At 49.1% G+C, this 19,162-nt stretch overlaps 2 protein-coding genes across 2 annotated transcripts in view; one reads left to right on the forward strand and one right to left on the reverse strand.

Annotated features, from left to right (window-relative positions):
- Positions 1-2,080, forward strand: part of Lca5l (lebercilin LCA5 like) — an 18,421-nt gene extending 16,341 nt beyond the window's left edge. Inside the window, exon 7 of the mRNA XM_041672908.1 lies at positions 641-2,080. Coding sequence (XP_041528842.1) covers positions 641-1,308 — 668 coding nt within the window. The 3' untranslated portion in view covers positions 1,309-2,080. The remainder of the gene's footprint in view (positions 1-640) is intronic.
- Positions 2,067-18,842, reverse strand: Get1 (guided entry of tail-anchored proteins factor 1). The gene is made up of 5 exons (XM_041672912.1): positions 18,530-18,842; positions 12,758-12,923; positions 10,424-10,491; positions 9,008-9,122; positions 2,067-6,596 (listed from the first exon to the last, which is right to left on the reverse strand). The coding sequence occupies exons 1-5, from the start codon at positions 18,629-18,631 to the stop codon at positions 6,523-6,525; spliced, it is 525 nt and encodes a 174-aa protein (XP_041528846.1). The 5' UTR covers positions 18,632-18,842; the 3' UTR covers positions 2,067-6,522.
- Between the last annotated feature and the right edge of the window lie 320 nt (positions 18,843-19,162).

A 19,162-nucleotide genomic window follows, 5' to 3' on the forward strand; every position in this document is an offset into this window, starting at 1 on the left:
AAACTGCCTACACAGCTATCACGGGGCCATTCCCTCAGTGTCTGACAGAAATGGTTCCTGTTTGATGAGTACCATCAAGAGAAGATTTTTCTTAGTATTTGTGCATAAATATTTTTCTTCTTTTCCTAATTCCCATTTATTTAGAACAGTCTAGGAAAGCTTATTAACAATGACCCCTTCTGTGTGTTAGTGCCCTGTGTATATTCACCTCCTGTACCATTTCAGTGACATGTCTGAAGTCTCGGGAGGTGTGCTAACACGCCATCGCCCCCCCCCTCTCTCTCTCTCGTTGGTTTTATGGAGCTGGGGCATCAAACCTGGCAGGCACCTTAGGCATGCTAAGTAAGTGTTCTATTACCGAGTTACACTCTCAGCCCCAAATACATCGTTTGAGAACCGGGCAGGCCACCATGTCTTCTTCCTCCACTACTCTCGGCCTCATTGCTTCAAGGCAGGGCTCTGACTGAACAAAGCTAGCTACGCATTAGCCTAGACTGGCCCACCACCAACGCTCAGGCCCAACTCTTGCCTCGGCCCCACAGGCAAGCTTGTTCCCTTAGCCACTGCACCATGGGGAGGGGGGTGCTTCTAAAATCTATTTCTTGTTTGAGGGCACTTAGTCTTAATCTTTCTAATGCAGATTTATCAAAGGAGGTTGAACACCCAAAACCACAAGCCTCTCTGGAAACTCTTAGGAAGCAAGAAGAGAAAAGGGAAGATCAAGAAAAGAAAGTCATCCCACCAGAAGTAGAGCCAATTGCAAGGGAAAGTGTGACCCCTGCAGACACGGAGGGCGAGGTTCCAGCCAGGGAAGTGGCTGCGATGGCTGAGGTGGCCCAGGTGGGAGCGGCCGATGATGTGGAGCCTGGGCCAGCCCCGAACAAGACCCCTCGGCCAAGGAAGCACTACTCCTTCACCGAGGCCACTGAGAACCTGCACCACGGGCTGCCCACATCCTGTGGGCAGGCCTCGGGCAGCCCACGCTGCCGCCACAGCATGGGCAAGCACCGCAGCGACCAGGACTTGCGGCTGGAGCCTGCCAGCTACGAGCCCTCCTTCGGCAAGGCCACCAGGGTCAAAGCCAAGGACACAGCCTTCCGGGACAAGAAGAGCAGCCTCATGGAGGAGCTCTTCGGTGCAGGCTTCGCGGGCAGGAGTGGCCCCACCAATGGCGAGGTGGCTGGCAAGGCCCAGCAGCTCGGACCCAGCCAGGCCTCTGCCAGCAATGCCTTCGGGGACTCCAGAGCCAACGTGGTGCGGTCCATCCAGGCCTCACCCGCCAAAGGAAACAGGAAAACGGTTATTTAAATGCAACAGAGGCCTAATACATTCTGGTTTATATACTAGTTACATGCCTTTAATCTTACTTACCATGTGAGGGTTTACATAGTATCTGTTTTAGTACTTGGGTGGACTGCGGCTAATTTATTGCTATCTAATAAAATAATCCACTGTACCTTGATCAATGGTAACATTTTAGATACAAACTTACACCTTTACTATGAAGGCAGAATGTCCCCTCTTCAGGCAGACCTGGTTTATTACAGAGCTTGGAGATGTGGGACTCACGGCGACTCTTGTTCAGCCTAAGGCATACAAACTCTACAGCAGGACTACTGTCGAAACGTCAGGGAAGAGGCACCAGACTCAGACAGACAGTACAGAGATTCACGCTCTGCCTCACGGTCATTGCCGGTGGTCTCCTGCTCAGGGGAGCAGTCTGCGTGCCCTGCCTTTGGGAGCCAATCTGTGCCTGTATAGGAGGCTGTGTTTTTTGTTGTTGTTGAGATAAATTACTCTTTTGTTACATAATGGTCTCTTCTCTTAACCTTGTCCTAAAACAACTGTATGCTCGAGCTAGCTGCTCAGGTCTAAGAGCTTTTGTTGGAGCTATAAAGGGTCTGGATTCCCAGCCTACACTGTGTAACTCGCCTTCATTTAGCTGTAGGAGCAACAATTCCGTATCTGGAATTGGCCACACTGTCTCCAGATGTTTATACACTAGTGTATATTAGCACCAATGGCTCAGTGCCTGCTGAGGGGTGATGCTGCTGCCGCCTGTGGCTGCTCTCGCCCACATCTCAACACTCAGGAGGCAGAGGGGCCAGCCTGGTCTTCATGGTGGGTTCCAGGCCAGCCAGGGTTGCACAGGGTCCCTGCCTCAAAAAAATTAAAATTTAAAAAAAAATTAATTTTGGTTTTTCAGGTTTTTTCCTTTCATCGTTTTTTAAGTGCATACACAGCAACATTCATAAACATGGACCATCTTAGAGAACCCTAGGACAGGGCAGAGGGACAGAGACACTTTCTGCTGCACCTTTCCCTGGTTAATTCAATGTTTATTACCCATTTTTAAACAAATACAATTCTGGGGGGAGAGACACAGTGATATCCCCCACTCAGCCTTACACACATTATACACGGGGACATGAGCAATCTTATACACATTATACATGGGGACATGAGCAATCTTACACACATTATACACGGGGACACAAGCAGTCTTACATTATGCGTGTGGAGCACTAACATCTGGGAACAAACTAACCCTTTGTCACTGTTTTCCTGCAGTCAGCGGACATCACACATCCCTTGAGAGGCCCAGGTCTGGTTGGCAGTAAGCACCATTCCAGATCACAGCTCACTACAAAAGGACCAGGTGCAAGCACACCCTCCCCCACCCTGAGTGCCGAGCTCCTGAAGCGAGCCCAGACTGTGCAGCTTCCAGTGCCGTTCCAACCTCCTCAGATCCTCAACTGACCAAGTGTTTGCTGAGGGGTGGGGATGCTGGAGCGGATGGGCAGGCCAATGTTGGCAATGCCTACTGCTGCACACCACTTGTGCCCTTTATACACCCTGCCTAGTCACCCTGGTGCAGTGTAAGTCTACAGCGTCTGCTGATCGGGTGGTGCTCCATCTGACACTCGCCCTATTCACAGTACAGTCAGCCAAAAGAACAAGCTGTTTATGAGATCACTAGGAAACATAAGAATATAAATATGATCCTTCAAAACCCAGTGCTATGCCTTTAATCCCAGCAGCTAGGAGACAGAGGCAAGTGAATCCCTGTAAGTTCCAAGTGAGCCTGGTCTACGTAGTGAGTGCCAGGACAGCCAGAGCTGTGCAGAGATTGTGATGGTGCCAGCTTGTAGCTTTTCTGTGCTATGGCTCCCCAGAGTCTAGGCTATTAGCACTGGCCAATACTGTAACTAGGAAAAGTACTTCAAAAACAGACTTGGAGCCAGGTGAAGCAGCAAACACCTTTAATCCCAGTATTTGGGAGACAGAGGCTGGTGGACCTCTGTGGATTCAAGGCCAGCCTGGTCTATGGAGAGAGTTCCAGAACAGCCAGGACTACATTGAGAACAGCATTGAGAGACTATGTCTCAAAAAAACGAAAGATAAACACTGAGACTTGGCAGAACTGTCTTGTAACTTCATGAGCCAAACTGATCAGACCCCAGCTTGCTTCACTGTTCCACTTTAAAGACACACTTCATTTGAAATGCTTTAAATGAACACATAACATGGTCTCGTGAACACACACAGGAACCACTATGAAAAGTTAGCAGGCTCAGATACATGGCGATGCTTTCACACGGTTTTACGCTGAACCTGGTCCAACAGACGACATTTCACAGAGGAGGATAAGCAGGAGCAACACCCACTAGTGTCATTCTCAGGTGAACTTCAAGAAATAAAAAGCAGAATTCTTGCAGAGGTATTTTTTTCTTTAAAAAAAAAATGTATGTGGGTTTTTTTCTAAAATTAAAAACGGCACCACTGGACGGTGCGTACCTGGCCAGCTCGAGCTCCCGCTCTGACTTTCTTCAGTGACGGTGTCCCTCTCAAAGTGTGTTCATCCTTAAGAGTCAAATTACAGGAAACAAAAGGACGAATTTAGAGGAATGTGGTCATGCAACCTCATTCTGTCTGATGCTTATAGCCTCCTCTACTGAATACAAAAATATACAAAGCTTCTGCCCCAAACCACATAGAGCAAACGTGAATGACGTTTCGCAAAAGGCAGAGATTAAAGAAATTCTTGCTTCTGATGACGAGGAAGAGATTTCTGTTACAGTAGAAAAGGCTCATGTCCCAAAGTTAGCAGGGACGTTTAAAGATACATCTGATGGAATGGAAAGACTCAGACAGGAAAAGCAAAGAAAGAGAACAAAGAGGAAAGATAGGATCTGCTGGAAAAGAGAAAAATACAGCGCGAATTAGCAAAAAGCTGAGCAGGTAAATGAGGAGAATGAGGATGAAAACCAAGACACAGCAAAAGTTTTTACAGAGGACCACTCTGGAAAACTCAAGCTCAGGTTTGAAGAATAGAAAGGCAAAGGAGAGAAGGTGAGGAGAGAAAAGCCGAGGAGGAGGCCCGGAGAACAGAGGAAGAGAGGAAGGCATTTGGGAAGTAAGAAGAAGCACGGTATTAGATGATTCCCCAGAGATATATAAAACAGTTTCTCAAGAATCTCTGATGCCTGGAAAACTGGAAATTAATTTTGAAGAATTATTAAAACAAAAAATGGAAGAAGAAAAACGATAAACAGAGAAGGAACGGAAGCATAAACTAGAAATGGAGAAACGGATTTGAGAACTGAGACAAGGAACGGGAGAGGAGGAAGAAGAAAACAAAACTTTTGGACTGAGTAGAGGATATGAAGAACTAATCAAATGAAAAAGAGGGTCTATTCAAGCTAAAAATCTAAAAAACAAGTTTGAAAAAAACTGCAGTTGTCTGGAAAAGAAATACAGAAAAAGACAGAAGAGGGAGCAAAGAGGAGAGCAACTGACCTTGAAATTAAAGAGCGAGAAGCAGAAAACTTCCACGAGGTACATTATTATTGTATTTGTTATAACTTAATCTTTTGTGTGTGTGGTTTTGACGTTGGCAGTTAAATATTTTCCTTGCCACTTCGAAAATGTGTTAACAGAGCACCAGATGCACAGACAGACTGTGGACTACAACTGTGCACTCTTGGCTCGTGAGAGCCGATTACACGGGAAATTCACAACTGTGCACTCTTAGCTCGTGAGAGCCAATTACACGGGAAATTCAGCACAATTAAAGCCGTGGTTCCGCTGCTGTATCAGAGCTGGTTAAACAAGCTGAGTACAACGCAGCCTGAAGTCTTATGTGATCTCAAAGTGTATGCACTTTAGCTGTGAGGTCCAGCAATAGTTCCAGTCATTAAGAATTTAAGAAATTTTTTCATAATAATTTATTGATTCACTGAACAATCTGAAAAAGTCTTTAAAATTAACTAAAATAACTACCTCCTGAAAGCTGAACTCTGACTCCCAAACACACTGTGGGACACAATGTAATAAAAATAAGAAATATAAGAAACTAATTTTATATCAGAAAAACAGGACTTAGATGTAATATTTGAGCAAGTGCCATAAACTTTAATTCTTTTGAGATTTTGTAAGGTGTAGTTAGAAAATATTTACCTAGATCTTGCTCAAAAAAAACCTCAAAATGCAGAACTCTGACAACTAGACAAATTTCCAAAAAGATTTCTATGTATCATTCCAGAGAAGGTCTGGGGTGATCTGGGGTTCAGTCTGAGAGCATTGCATAAGACGCACCTGGGAAGACATTCAGATAGGACGCGTCCACGGAGCGGAGCGCACACAGAACAGTTTGCCAGCTGCCAATATCACACAAGGCTGAATGCACATTAACACAGAAACATTCTGATTTGTCATCTCCCATAATGTCTGCTGTGAGAAATGAGTTCTTCAAACTGACATGAAGTCATCACTCTGCGTAGCCAGCGTGTACAGAATCAGAGCGGCCGAGGGTATGGGCGGTGCACGATACTGACACCATCCCAAACCCACAACTCTAAGTCTCTTCCAAGGGATCCCAAATGTACAGGACTAAAGACAACACCTCAAGTGTGAAGGCCAGAGAGAAGACAGCTGTGGACTTGGTTTTCCCTTGCACCATGTGTGTTGTGTCGGGACCCAGATGTGGTGGCATCGTGTAAGGGCGGAGCACAACCTGCAGGTGCCCTGAGGAGGAACCTCAGCAACAGCACCTGTGCCCACGGACTGATCTCACCCTCCCAGGACCATAGGTCGTGTCTGCAGAAACCACTGAAGTGGACATCATTTCCATGTCTTCTAGAACACTAAAGTGTTTTTGTTTGTGGTGCAAAAAAAAAACAAAAACAAAAAAAAAAAAAAAAAACAACAAATAAAAAACCTGGCACTATTGGAGTTGTTAGGAAAGTCTTTGCAGCTGGCAACAAAGCCAACCATGCAGAGCGAGCCCCAGCATGCAAATGCCACTTGACGTTCACAGCCCAGCGGGTCCAGAACTACGTCAATACACTAACTGTCACACCGCTCTTTTTCTGGCTCAGTGACAACTGTAGAAAACCCTGACTTGAACAAGACTCCCGGGTGACAGACAAAAACATTCCAAAACACAAAAACAAGAGCCTGTGGGCTCTGTGTGGTCGTCGATATCCTCCTGGTAAAGTTCTGTGGCTGCACATCCTCCGCTCAGCTGAAAGGGTGGAGTACAATAGCCACAACTTTGTTACAGACTAAAATCCAACAGGTGATTCCAATTCCACCTAAAAAGAAAGAAACTCGTGTCAGAGGATACAGTGGCAACACCTACAGGAGGAAGATGCCAATTCCAAGTGTTGAGGGGTAAGAGAGGGGGCTCATCAGACTACAGGTCACAGACAGACACACTGTGTACCAAGCTGAACAATGGGCACTGCCTTAGGTCCCTTTCCTGCCAGAGATGTCCCTGGTATATCAATAGGCTATAACAACACCCTGACCACTATTTTACACTTCTCAAAAAAGTATGAGAAAGCTGGGGGAGGGGCTGGTGGCGCACACCTTTAATCCCAGCAGTCGGGAGGCAGACGCAGGTGAATCTCTCAGTTAGAGCCATCTAGTCTACAGAGCAAGTTCCAAGACAGCCAGGGCTACACAGAGAAACCCTGTCTTTAAAATATCAACAACAGCAAAAAAGCACTGTACACATAGTTATGTGTTCTCAGACCTAAAGTAAAGACATCCTTATCCTCCATCCCCAGGTTACAAGGCCAACAGCTCGGCAGTGCCAGCAAGGGTGGCCTGCTGCTCCCTCGACCTGAGCCCAGCAGTGTTGGGGAGGGGAGCACAGACAAAATGAAGGTCCTTGAAACCGCTTCCTTTCAATGATGTATTTTTCTACAGTATGACCACACATCAGAAGCCGTGACTGGCAAGAATCTACACTTTGCTTTTTACAGGCTCTTACACTGTAATCCATGATGGCCTTGAACTTGCAGCAATCCACCTGCTTCAGCCTCCCAAAGGCTGGGACTGCAGGCATAAGCCACCACATCCAGCAGTATCACCTCAATTACCAAAAATCAGGACCCGAGAAAGTGTACTAACAGAAAAATTCAAATAACAAGAAAATTCTTTGGCAAAGAAATTTCCTGACAGAGTGCTGTGCCCTGCAATGTCTGCCCCCTAATTCATATGCGTCAGTCCTGACCCTGGGGACAGTATTAGGCAGGGCTGTGGGGTCGCCTTAGGAAGAAGCTTACACAGCACAGCCTACCATCTCCTCCTCCTATCCAAGGACCCTTGACAGGGGGCCATTTGTGAAACACAAAATGGGTCCTAATGCTACCAATCCATGGCACCTTCACCTTGGACTCTAGCCATCAGGAAGCAGATCTGTTTAAATTACCTGCTGTGGAAAAATCTTTACACACTGGAAATATATATTGCTATTGTTGTTAACAAAAAGCCGATTGGCTGGCAGCCAGGCAGAAAGTAAAGACAAGGCAACCAAACTAAGGATACTGGGATGAGGAAGGCAGAGTCAGAGAACAAGTCAGACACACAAAGTGGGCTAGAAGTAAAAGCCACAAGCCTCAGGGCGGCACACAGATTAACAGAAAAGGGCTGGTTGGTAATAAGCCTGAGCTATCGACTGAGCATCTATAAGGAATATTAAGACTCGGTGTGTTTATTTTGGGGCCAGCAGTCAGAACAGGGAAACTCAGCCTACAAGTACCCACTGTATATTTTACTATAGCAGGCTGAACATATGAGACACACAAGAAAGTGAAAAGGATACAGAATGAGTTAAGCCAGGTGGCCTTGACCATCTTAAGACAGACGGCAAAGACACACTGGAAGACACAGACCACAGCTCGGCTTATCTGTAACTGGCAGGAATTTTTTTGCCCCCATTTTTCTAAGTAGCCCTACCTGGTCTGAAACTCCCTGCGTGTAGACCAAGCAGACCTTGAACTCACAGAGCTCCTCATGCCTGTTAACTGAATGCCAAACAGACTAAAAATTTACACAAGGCAACTGACATGTGTGGGGGGGGGGGTGCTTTGGTTTGGTTTTTCAAGACAGGGGTTTTTTGTGTGTAACAGCCCTGGCTGTCCTGGAACTCACTCTGTAGACCAGGCTGGCCTTGAACTCAGAGATCTGCCTACCTCTGCCTCCCCAAATACTGGGATTAAAGGTGTGCGCCACCACCTGGCTTTTTTTTTTTTAACTGGCATTATTTTTAAAAAATTGTTCCCATGTTGCCAGAGCATGGAGGAGCACACCTTTAATCCCAGAAGCACTGGGGAGGCAGAAGCAAACAAGTCTCTGTGAGCTCGAGGCCAGCCTGGTCTGCAGCAGAGCTCCAGGCCAACCGGGGCCACCCCTCCAACCTGAAAACTTATTCCTGTGTGTCTGCTCATTCTTCAATGACACATATTCCTGTGTGTCTGCTCATTCTTCAATGACACAAACGACCTTTAACATCCAGAAGCGAGAGCCAACAGCAGCAAGCTGCTCAGTGCCGCAGCCAAGGGGGGAGGAGGTGACCCCTGAGAGCCTGGGCTGTAACTCACTCCTGAGCATTCAGAGGGACCCCCATGCGGCTGAGGCAGGAAGGGAGGCTTGCGAAGGGGACAACGAGGACAAAGACAGGTGGCCTGATCTCCCACCGCACACCTCTACTGCCTACCTGCCACTCGAGTAGGAAAGGCCACCAGGCGGTCTAGCGGGGTGATCCACTTGCTGGGCACCACAGCCACAGGGACGGAGTAATACTTCCAGATGAGCGAGATCATCAACGCTGCCTGAAGGAAGATGTGGGTAGAGGCTTCACACCCGTCAGTCCTCGCAGTACACACACACACACACACACACACACACACACGACTTGAGACAAATATCATATACTGGTGACAGGGTGGGCCTTCTCGTAGGAACTGGCATTTTATCCTTTAACACAGAAGTCATACAGTCACTATTTAAATTAGCTGAGTCCTCCCACAATGTCTATCCTGAGTAGCTGAACTACATGCCAAATGTAAAAGCACTCGTGACTCTAAGACCCTAATAAGCACAGTCCTCCCTACACAGCAGAGGTGCTCCCTTTGGCGCCCCCATCAGTTTCAAGCTGGTGAAAACTAATGTTTCATTTCCTGCCCTTTCCCAGAAGCAGCTTCTGTTGCCCCAAACTCTCTGCTCAAACAAGCAGACTGAAGAGGGTGCCTGCCAGAGGCCTGGCCCTCCACGGAGCACAAACTTATCAAATAAGAGTGTCTCGAGGCACGTCTCTTCAGCCTTTCTCCAAGCTTCGTCTCTAGGGGAGCTGGCATGGGTGTTGTAGCTCAGGAAAGACCCACACACCCAGGTGGCCCGCACTAAGTCCCAGGTCGCCCACATGCCGGCCAGCTGTGCAGTCGCAGCTACGCATCAGCAGCACCGCCAATCCCCCAGAAGGTAAGAACGCCAGGGGCCAAGGAAGGAGAAAAACCGGTTGGTGGGCTAGCGATGGCTCAGCATTTAAGAGCACCGCCCGCTCTTCCAGAGGACCCAGGTTCAATTCCCAGTACCCACAACTGTCTCTAAGTCTAGTCCCAGGGGATCTGATACCCTCTTCTGACCTCCAAGGACACCAGGCACACACACAGTGTACAGACACAGATGCAGGAAAAACACTCATACTCATAAAAAATGAATAAAAAAGAAAAGAAGCAGGGAACAAGGGGCTTCTAGGATAGGGCAAGGTGAACCAGCTCTAAGGACCTGGGTTTCCAACAGAGATGCTGTTGTTTCATTCTCAGACATTCACAAATGGCTCAGTGGGTAAAGAGCTCGCCATGCAGTTTCGATTCCCAGCACCCACACAGATGCAGGAGAGAAAAGCATCCTGTCTCCATTTCAGAGCTCAGGAGATGAAGACAGTGAGAGAATCTGCCTCTCTCACTGGAGAGTAGTGCAGTCAAGGAAGACACCCAGCATCCACCTCCGGCCTCCGTGCATATCACACACAGGTGCATGAGCACGAGGAAAAACACCTACACACATGCACACGTACACAGCAGACCGAGGAAACAAACAGCTGTCCAGAGCCGGCCGACACCGCACTTACCTGCAGTATGTAAAAGGCGACACTTATAAACCACTTGATCTTGGCCAACTGCGCTGTCCGTGCTTTCACTGAAAGGAAAAGAGGTGAAACATGAACCAATCCTGCAAAGTTGAGAAAATACCCAAATACACAGAAATGTCATTTTCCCTTACAAAACACCTTCTAATTATAAATTAAACAATATACTTAGAAATCTCAAACAGCCATGATGAAACTCCTCAGCCTGTATACTAACTCAGGAAATTTGAAAGGTGGTACTGTTATGCTATCTCAGACCGCATCCTGGAATCCCTGCACTCTTCCTGACGCGCTTGCCACAGGCCAACAGGACGAAACATCATCTCCATTCTCTAACCTGCACCATCCCTGGATCTCCAGCAGGAGTTCAGCTCTCCCAGGCCTGCACAGGCCCCTGTGTGCTCCACAGAGTGCAACCTACTCCACCTTACACGGTCCAGCAGGGCCTCTCACGGCACACTGCTCTCTAGAGACACGTGTGTATGCACATGCGTGTGTATGTGTGAGAGAGACGAGAAAGAGTGTGCCTGTGTGTGTGAGAGAGAGAGAGAGAGACGAGAAAGACAAAGAATGTGTGTGTGTGTGTGTGTGTGTGTGTGTGTGTGTGTGTGTCACCGTGGAGCCCTGGCTAGCTTGAAACTCACCATGTAGACCAGGCTGGCCTTGAATTCAAAGAGACCTGCATGACTCTGCCTCAGAGCACTGGGACTCAAGTGTGCACTGCTCCCTGACATCTGTATGCTGTAGGCATGCTCCTGAGAGTGAGACAAAGTACCCTGGGGACCTACTGTGTGCTGTGGGACAATGGGCTTGTACCCTGTAAAGCTTTGTCACTTGTACTGATTTAATAAAATGCTGATTGGCCAGAAGCCAGGCAGGAAGTATAGGCAGGGTGATCAGAACAGAAGAATTCTGGGAGGGCTCAGTCTGCAGTCATCACCCAGACTCAAAGGAAGCAAGATGAGAATGCCTCACTGATAAAGGTACCAAGCTACATGGCTAATGCAGACAAGAATTATGGGTTAATGTAGGATGTAAGGTTTAGTTAATAAGAAGCCTGAGCTGACAGTCCCTATGGTGGTGGAAGTGGTGGATATGGAAGCAGAAGGTTTTAAAGAAACAGCAGAAAGGGGCTATGGTTCTTAGCAGGAGAGAGCAAGGAGCTGTCAGGAAAGCTGCAGGTTACTTTGAGACAGTGGTCCTAAATGCATTAGAGGAACTGTAAAAATCTACCACAGAAGGAGAGATGATCCATAGTCAGAAAAGTTATCGCAGCTTAAACAGGAGGCCCTTCTTGTTCAGGACTGTCAGAGCCAGCGTTCGCAAAAAGTGCACCCACCAATTAGTGCAATGCAGTGTCATCAGATGTGCATTCCTGATTAGTGCAATGCACTGTCATCAGATGTGCATTCCTGATTAGTGCAATGCAGTGTCATCAGATGTGCATTCCTGATTAGTGCAATGCGGTGTCATCAGATGTGCATTCCTGATTAGTGCAATGCACTGTCATCAGATGTGCATTCCTGATTAGTGCAATGCGGTGTCATTACATGTGCGTTCCTGATTAGTGCAATGCGGTGTCATTACATGTGCGTTCCTGATTAGTGCAATGCGGTGTCATTACATGTGCGTTCCTGATTAGTGCAATGCAGTGTCATCAGATGTGCATTCCTGATTAGTGCAATGCAGTGTCATCAGATGTGCATTCCTGATCAGTGCAATGCGGTGTCATTACATGTGCATTCCTGATCAGTGCAATGCGGTGTCATTACATGTGCATTCCTGAGGTCTTTGATCTGTTGTAGCTCTGTCTTTCTTTTTTTCTTTTCATTACATCAGGTGTATTGCCCTGTATATTGTGATAGTAGTATCAGGAATAAAAAATTAAGGAATTTAAAAAGCAAGGAAGGAAGGAAGGAAGGAAGGAAGAAAGAAAGAAAGCCTGAGCTAACAGGCCAACCAGTTTATGATTAATGTAGGCCTCTGTGTGTTTCTTTGGGACTGAATGGCTGCGGGACCAGGCAGGACAGAAACCTCCGTCAACAACTGTGTGATCTTTATCTGGACTTTCCTCAGCAAAGCATCAAACCTGGAAATGAAAATCTACAGAGGATGAAGAAAAATCTACGATGATTTCTAGATCTAGAAAGCAAATGTTTATCAGTGAATAGGAAGAAGTGACTGCGGAGATCCTGCATACAGCTAACAGGTCACATCACCGTAGGCCCTCTAGGACACATACACCTCAAACCCACCCACCAAGGCCCTCCCTGATCGGCCCTCACGCCAGGTTACAAGTGACTGCAGGATGGGTACCGTGAGTTTTGAGCTTGTCTGTCATTTTGTTGATCTTTCTTTCCAGCCTGGCATATCTGGCAAATTCATCCATCATGTTGACAGTGGACAGCTCCTGCTTCATGTCCTGGATCTCCGCCCTCATCTGCGACTCCTGTTCTGCATCCTTCTGCAGCACCCTAGACACCTGGCAGGGAGGAGGCCAGCATCAGTGTCCTTCCACATAGAGAAGAGTGGGTTCCCTCAGCTCTGAAGAGGGGACCTGTGTGTGCTCACCGAGACCCAGCCAATCCAGGACTGGCTTTCGAAACAGGCCCAGCAACTACACGGTTTAGGGGCTGCAGGAAGACACTGGGGAGTCATGTGAAACAGAAATAGCCCCTGCAGCCAAAGCAGAGCAGGACAGCAGCGGCCACCAGGTGGCGCCCACCAACTATCAGAGCTTGTCAGGGACGGTGCAGAGCAGAAAGGGACAGGTCAGGCCAGCCCCATCATCAAATGGAATGGCTGTGTATACCAGTCAGATGCAGTAACAGCACACTGTCAGGAGCCCTCCAAACACAGCAGCGGCTCTGCAGAGCCCCTGCCAGAGTCAGAAGCCCCGCCCCCAGACTGGAGACATCAGTGATCACCACAAACACAGTCACAGTGGAAAGAACCTCATCTAATGAGAAACTGAAGCAGGCCTTTGACACATTTGTCACTGGCCCTACAGCCAAGAACTCTGCTCACTCACCAAAGAGCTGTAAGCTTACCTTCAAGGGTTCAGCGGGGCGGGGCGGGGCGGGGGACAACGGGGGACACAACTTCTTTTTAAACTGTAGGACTAACTCCTGCATGTGACATTTTGTCCAAACTTTTTAAGAATAGCTGTTTTTTAAAGATGAAAAGCGGAAGTATCTGAAGTGTACCTGGCCCACAGCAAGTGTCACCCCTGGCTCAGAGGACCTCTCTGCTTGCCACACAATAGGGCAACTGCAGTTACAGCCAGAAGCAAACCCTTCACTCCAGTGTGCACACACAGTCCAGGTACACATGTGAGGCCCCATGAGCCCCCACAGTTTACAATCAGAAGCAAACCCTTCACTCCAGTGTGCACATACAGTCCAGGTACACAGCAGAGCCCTTAGGCTGGGGCCAGCACTGAGTCATCCTGGCGGCTGTACACTGAGCTTACTACTGGGTCATGTCCGAGGCCGGTGCATGGAAAAGGTATGCAAAACAGCCTCTCTTTGCTACCCACGATCCAATGCTCAAATGGAGCGTTAGTCCGGCCTGGTCCACCCTGGAGAGGAAAACAGGGATGGACCAAAGTCTCTAAAAGTCATCGAGGCAGAATGCAGAGCACTCGGGGGTTGAGAGCACTTTTTTGTTTTTTCAAATAGAGGATCAGGGCTGAGTTTACAGCACCCATATGGTGGCTCACAACCATTTGTGACTCCAGTTCTAGGGTACCCAACCCCCTCTTCTGAATCCACGGGCACCAAGCATGCAGGTGATATACAGAAAACGTCATACATGCAGGCCAAACACCCATACATACATAAATAATTTTAAAGGTCATACACCATTTTTTGCCATTTCTTTCTATTTATTTTTATTTTATGTGCATTGTTGTTTTGCTATGGGTGTCAGGTTCCCTGGAACTAGAATTACAGACAGTTGTGAGCGGCCATGTGGTTGGTAGGAACTGAACCCAGGCTCAATTCTGGAAGAGCAGTCAATGCTCTTAACCAATGAGTCATCTCTCCAGCTCCCATACACCATTTAATGGTGGTCACAGAGCTACCGTTGAAAATCAGGGGCTCTATAAAGGCTACTTAAACAGGAAACAGGAGCAAGCTGGACCTGGGGGTGCATGCCCATAGCCCCATTGCTAGGGAAGCTGCAGCAGGAGCTGCTGTTCGAGGCCAGCCAGGAGCACGTAGCCACCTCCAGACCAACAGGAACTGCACACTGGGGCCGATCTCAGAAGAAAAACCAGCTTTTAGGTGATCCAGACTCACAAATGCCCTGGAGACAGAACCGCGACTTTGAGGCACTAAGTAAGTTTGTGAAATTTCTATCGAGATGACTCAGGTGGTAGAGACATCCAGAGAAATGAAGGACAGACGCTAGCCTTCCTTCCCACCCTGTGGGCAATTGACTTGGAGTTACTCAGTGAAGGGCCAAACCCTGAGGGCCAGACAAGTCTGAAAGCCGGTAGCAGGGATTAAACAGCCTGGCTCCTCCCCCTGGAATTCCACAGGCACAAACAGGACCAACCCAGGTCACCAGCATGGGTGTGTCTCCAACACCCATCTCAACTCACAAACGAGCCCCGACCCAAAGACAGAAAGTCCAGAGGTCTGCTGTCCTCAACTAGTACCAGATCATCTACAGCAACTCCTTGGGCTGGGCCAATCTCCTCCTGGGATGCTGGTTCCCCACTCGTGCACCCTCAAGGGCCCTGTCAGCCAAACACTCCAGCCATCACCCCAGGAACACACCTCTCAGTCAAGGCTCTAGAAGTAGATCCTGTTAGATTACTATGCTATCCTAATACTTGAAAGCCACAAAATCCTGTCCCAACCAGTTATGGTGGTGCATGCCTTTAAACTCAGCACTTGGTTGGCAGAGGCAGGCAGATCCCTGAGCTCGAGACCAGCCTCATCTACAGTGATTTCCAGTGCTACACAGAGAAACCCTGTCTCAATCAATCAATCATCAATCAATCCAAAACTCCCAAACAATGACCTTGCTAAGAGGCTGGTCCATAGAAACGGAATACCTAAGGAAAATGCTCCAGACAGGTCCTGGAAGGAGCTGGCCCAGGCTTGGAGCAGAAGTGAAGGGTAACTTAGAAACTGCTGAACACACATCGTGAACACCAGCCGGGCCCCAGAGGCGTACGTGAGGCGTGTGTGTGGTGTGCTCCTGCCAGGAAAGCAGGGTCTGTCAGGAAATCCACACAGGCACCTGCACACTGCCGCTCTCAGGGTTGCACTCCACTTCTGCCAGGGCAGTCCCTTGGGCACTTGAACATCAGAACTCGCCCCGTGTCTGCCGTGTCAGGCCTGGGAAGCATCTCAGAGAGCCTATCCAATCTGTACATGTGAGTTCGGGGGCATCCGAGCAGTGTGCCTCCCATGCATGTGCACGGAGTGTCCTATGTCCCCTTAAGACAACGCTGGAACCCTACTTTATGACTTGGACAGTCTCAAGCACAGGCAGCATCCCCATCCCAGCAGTCGCCCTGCAGCACGGAGGGTGCTCACCCTCCTGACTGCACCGATGCCCGGAAGACCATGAGCAAAGTTACCGCTCAAAATCGCAGGGAGGGAGGCTACATTCTGAACACCCAACCATCTTGTCATCAATTTGTTACACTTGGTCATTCAAATCAGAGGCAGGGGATAGAGGTGCTCTAACCATTGTGGGGAGCAGTATGCTGGCCTCATACCAGGGTGTTCCCAATAGCTCCCTCCCTGGAAACCCAGCAACAGAACAAATGGGATCTCTCCGTGCTCTCCCCTGTTCTGAACACCAATTCAGATGGGCTGTTCTCCACTACGATATTAAATCATACATTATCTTTCTGCACCCAGCAACCATCCCGGGAGTCACTCCCAAAGGGTTTGACTCATGGATTCAAGGCAGAGGCCACACTGCCTGCGGGACAGCCCAGGTCAGGTCCAGGTGCCTCCTCTCAGCACTGACGCCCTACACACCCAGGTAAACACTCAGGCATGGACACCTAAAGTGGCAATCCTTCCTGACGAGTCTTGTCAAAGGTATACTGGAGGCCTTGAGATGACAACAGGACCTGCATCTCTTCCCTATCTGCCTGCGACTGGAAACTCATGACAAACTCACTTAGGACAGCCACACACGGCCTCCCTGAGCAACTGACCTGTTTCCTTAGCTCCACTGTGATGAAACGGCACGAGACACAGGATGGAAGAGAAGGAGCCACACAAAGGCAGGGAGGTGGCCCAGTGGTTAAAGCTCTTGCCGTACACGCATGAGGAAGCCACCTAAAAGGTGGATATAGTAGAAGCCCCTCTGTAATTCCAACCTTGGAACATAGAGACAGAATCCCCACAGCAAGCTAGCTAGTAAGACTACCCTATCAGTGTGCTCTGGGTTTGACGGAGAGACCCTGCCTCAGTGAATAAGACAGAAAACTGACAGAGGACTATCCCGGATATCAACCTCAGGCCTCCAAACACACATATATACATGCCCACACACACATACATACATGTGCCCATACACACAAAAACACACACATACTACATGAGAATGAAAAATAAAACTACATAAGGAACCAGGAGGAAAACACGCATAACCTGTAGTGCACCACGCCCGTCCGTGCTCTATGCGCTACTATACAGTTCGTGAACCTGGCAACGGGCTGAAGAGTGAAACACACAAAGACATACAGACAGAGACACGGGTCATCCCTGAAACAAGAATGTCCCCTTTATTGTGTCCAGGGGCAGCTTATATAGGGATCCTTAACTGATAGCCACGCCCCAGCGAAAAGCACCAGAACCCACTCCCCTGCCATCAGGAACTCCTGAGGGTCTCGTGCTCAGAGCAGCTGCAAGCATTACAACTTGTTTACCAGAAATTCAGGATCTGGGAGGTTCAGGGTTCCCAACAATAACCAGAATGAACCCCACAAAGGGTCGCTGTCCCAACACGTAAGGCTCTCGCTCTAACCACCGAAACAAACAAACGGATTACAGGGACGAAGAAGAGAGGCTTCTCCAGGAAGACCCAGTTTCCGTCTCTCCCTTCGCCGCCCACACACAGACGGCTGCTGTGATCCCAAACGTGTGGGCTCACTAACTAGGTGTTCTCCACACCAACCTGCAGACGCGGTAAATTTCCACAGTCACCGCCTCAAACCAATCACCAGTCACACACCTACAAGTTAAGAGTTCCTCTGATCCTTCTTCGGGCTCCACTGATTTGCTAGACCAGCTCACAAAACTCAGGTAAACGTTCTTGTTCACAGGTGTATTACAAAGAATGTTTTCCAAGGCCACAGGTACAAGCTGGAGGAATGGCTTGGCAGTTAAGCACACTTGCTGCTCTAGCTGAGGACCTAGGTTCCCAACACCCATGTGGCAGCGTATGCCATCTGTAACTCAGTTCCAGAGAGTGTGGCAATCTCTTCTGGCCTCCACAGGCAACTGCATTCACATGGTACAAATACATACACTCAGAACACACACATAAAATAATCAACAAATAAATCTTTAATAGCTACAGACTGGGGGGGCTGGAGAGATAACCCAGTGGTTAAGAGCACTAGCTGCTCTTGCAGAGGACATGGGTTCAGTTCCCAGAACCCACAACTGCGATTCCAGTTCCAGGGGATCCAACCCCCTCTTCTGGCCTCAAAGGCACTGCACACGTGTGATGCACTTACATACATGCAGATAAAACACACATAGACATAAAAATAAAAATCAAAAAGAAACGCGAGTTGAGCAATAAGGGTATGGGGCGGGGGAAGGGCCCTCTGCAGCCAGGGATCTGCCGCTCGGGGACCCGGCACCTGTAATGATGCATGCCCGGGACTGCTGCGTGGAAGTGGGTTACCAGCGCGTCCCATCTGAGGCTTCCTGCTGCCAGAAGGCGTGGCTCAGGGAGTCCCCACCCTCCAGGGCGCAGTAAGCGGAGTTGATTGGAACCTGACGACCGGTTAGAAGCTAGGAGCCGCTGAAGGTAGAAACCTTGCAGCACACAACGGGCAAGGCCGGGCGCCCCGGGATCCGCCACCCCCCAGCTGCTACTTACAAAGGAGGACAGCGACGGCAGGAGGATCCGCAGCACGTTGCACCCGAACACGAAGCTCAGCACCAGCAGCCACGCCCAGCGGTCCGCCTCGGACTCGCTCATCCCGGCTCCCACGCACCAGCACCGCTACTGCAGCGCCATGGGGACCACGCCGCCGCGTTCGTCTGCGCCTGCGCACTGCAGCCCCGCTCCGCGACGGCGGCCCCCGGGAGCCCGATCTGTCAGCTGCGCCTGCGCCGGCGCTCAGCGGCTACGGCAGCACCATGGGAACCGAGCCGCCGGGGCTCGGGCCTGCTCATTTCTCCTCTCTAGGGCTCAGCGAGATGGTACTTAGGACTCCTCTTCGCCTTTTGCCTTCCCGGCTACCGTAGCCACGTGGTGCCCATACAAGTTTTAGCAAACCGTGATTGGGTTGCGCTGTGTCTGTAGTATCTAGAACAATTATTTATGTTCTTACCGAATTACGTCACCTTTATTTTTATTAATTTTTGGTTTTCCAAGCAGGGTTTCTCTGTGTAGCCCTGGCTGTCCTGAAACTATCTCTGTGGCCCAGGCTGACCTCGAACTCACAGAGATCCGCCTGCCTCTGCCTCCCAAGTACTGGGATTAAAGACTTCTGCCACCACCGCCAGA

The sequence above is a fragment of the Microtus oregoni genome, unplaced genomic scaffold, assembly GCF_018167655.1.
Source record: "Microtus oregoni isolate MIOR12 unplaced genomic scaffold, Mior012 000023F_ref0000262, whole genome shotgun sequence".
NCBI classification, from domain to species: Eukaryota; Metazoa; Chordata; class Mammalia; order Rodentia; family Cricetidae; genus Microtus; species Microtus oregoni.

Bases quoted from the DNA above. Each gene is read 5' to 3' on its own strand.
- Get1 (XM_041672912.1), bottom strand. From the start codon at position 18,631: ATGAGCGAGTCCGAGGCGGACCGCTGGGCGTGGCTGCTGGTGCTGAGC. The intron at 12,924-18,529 runs GTAAGTAGCAGC...CCTCCCTGCCAG, and splicing joins TGCCGTCGCTGTCCTCCTTT to GTGTCTAGGGTGCTGCAGAA. The intron at 9,123-10,423 runs GTAAGTGCGGTG...ATCTTCCTTCAG, and splicing joins TCGCCTTTTACATACTGCAG to GCAGCGTTGATGATCTCGCT.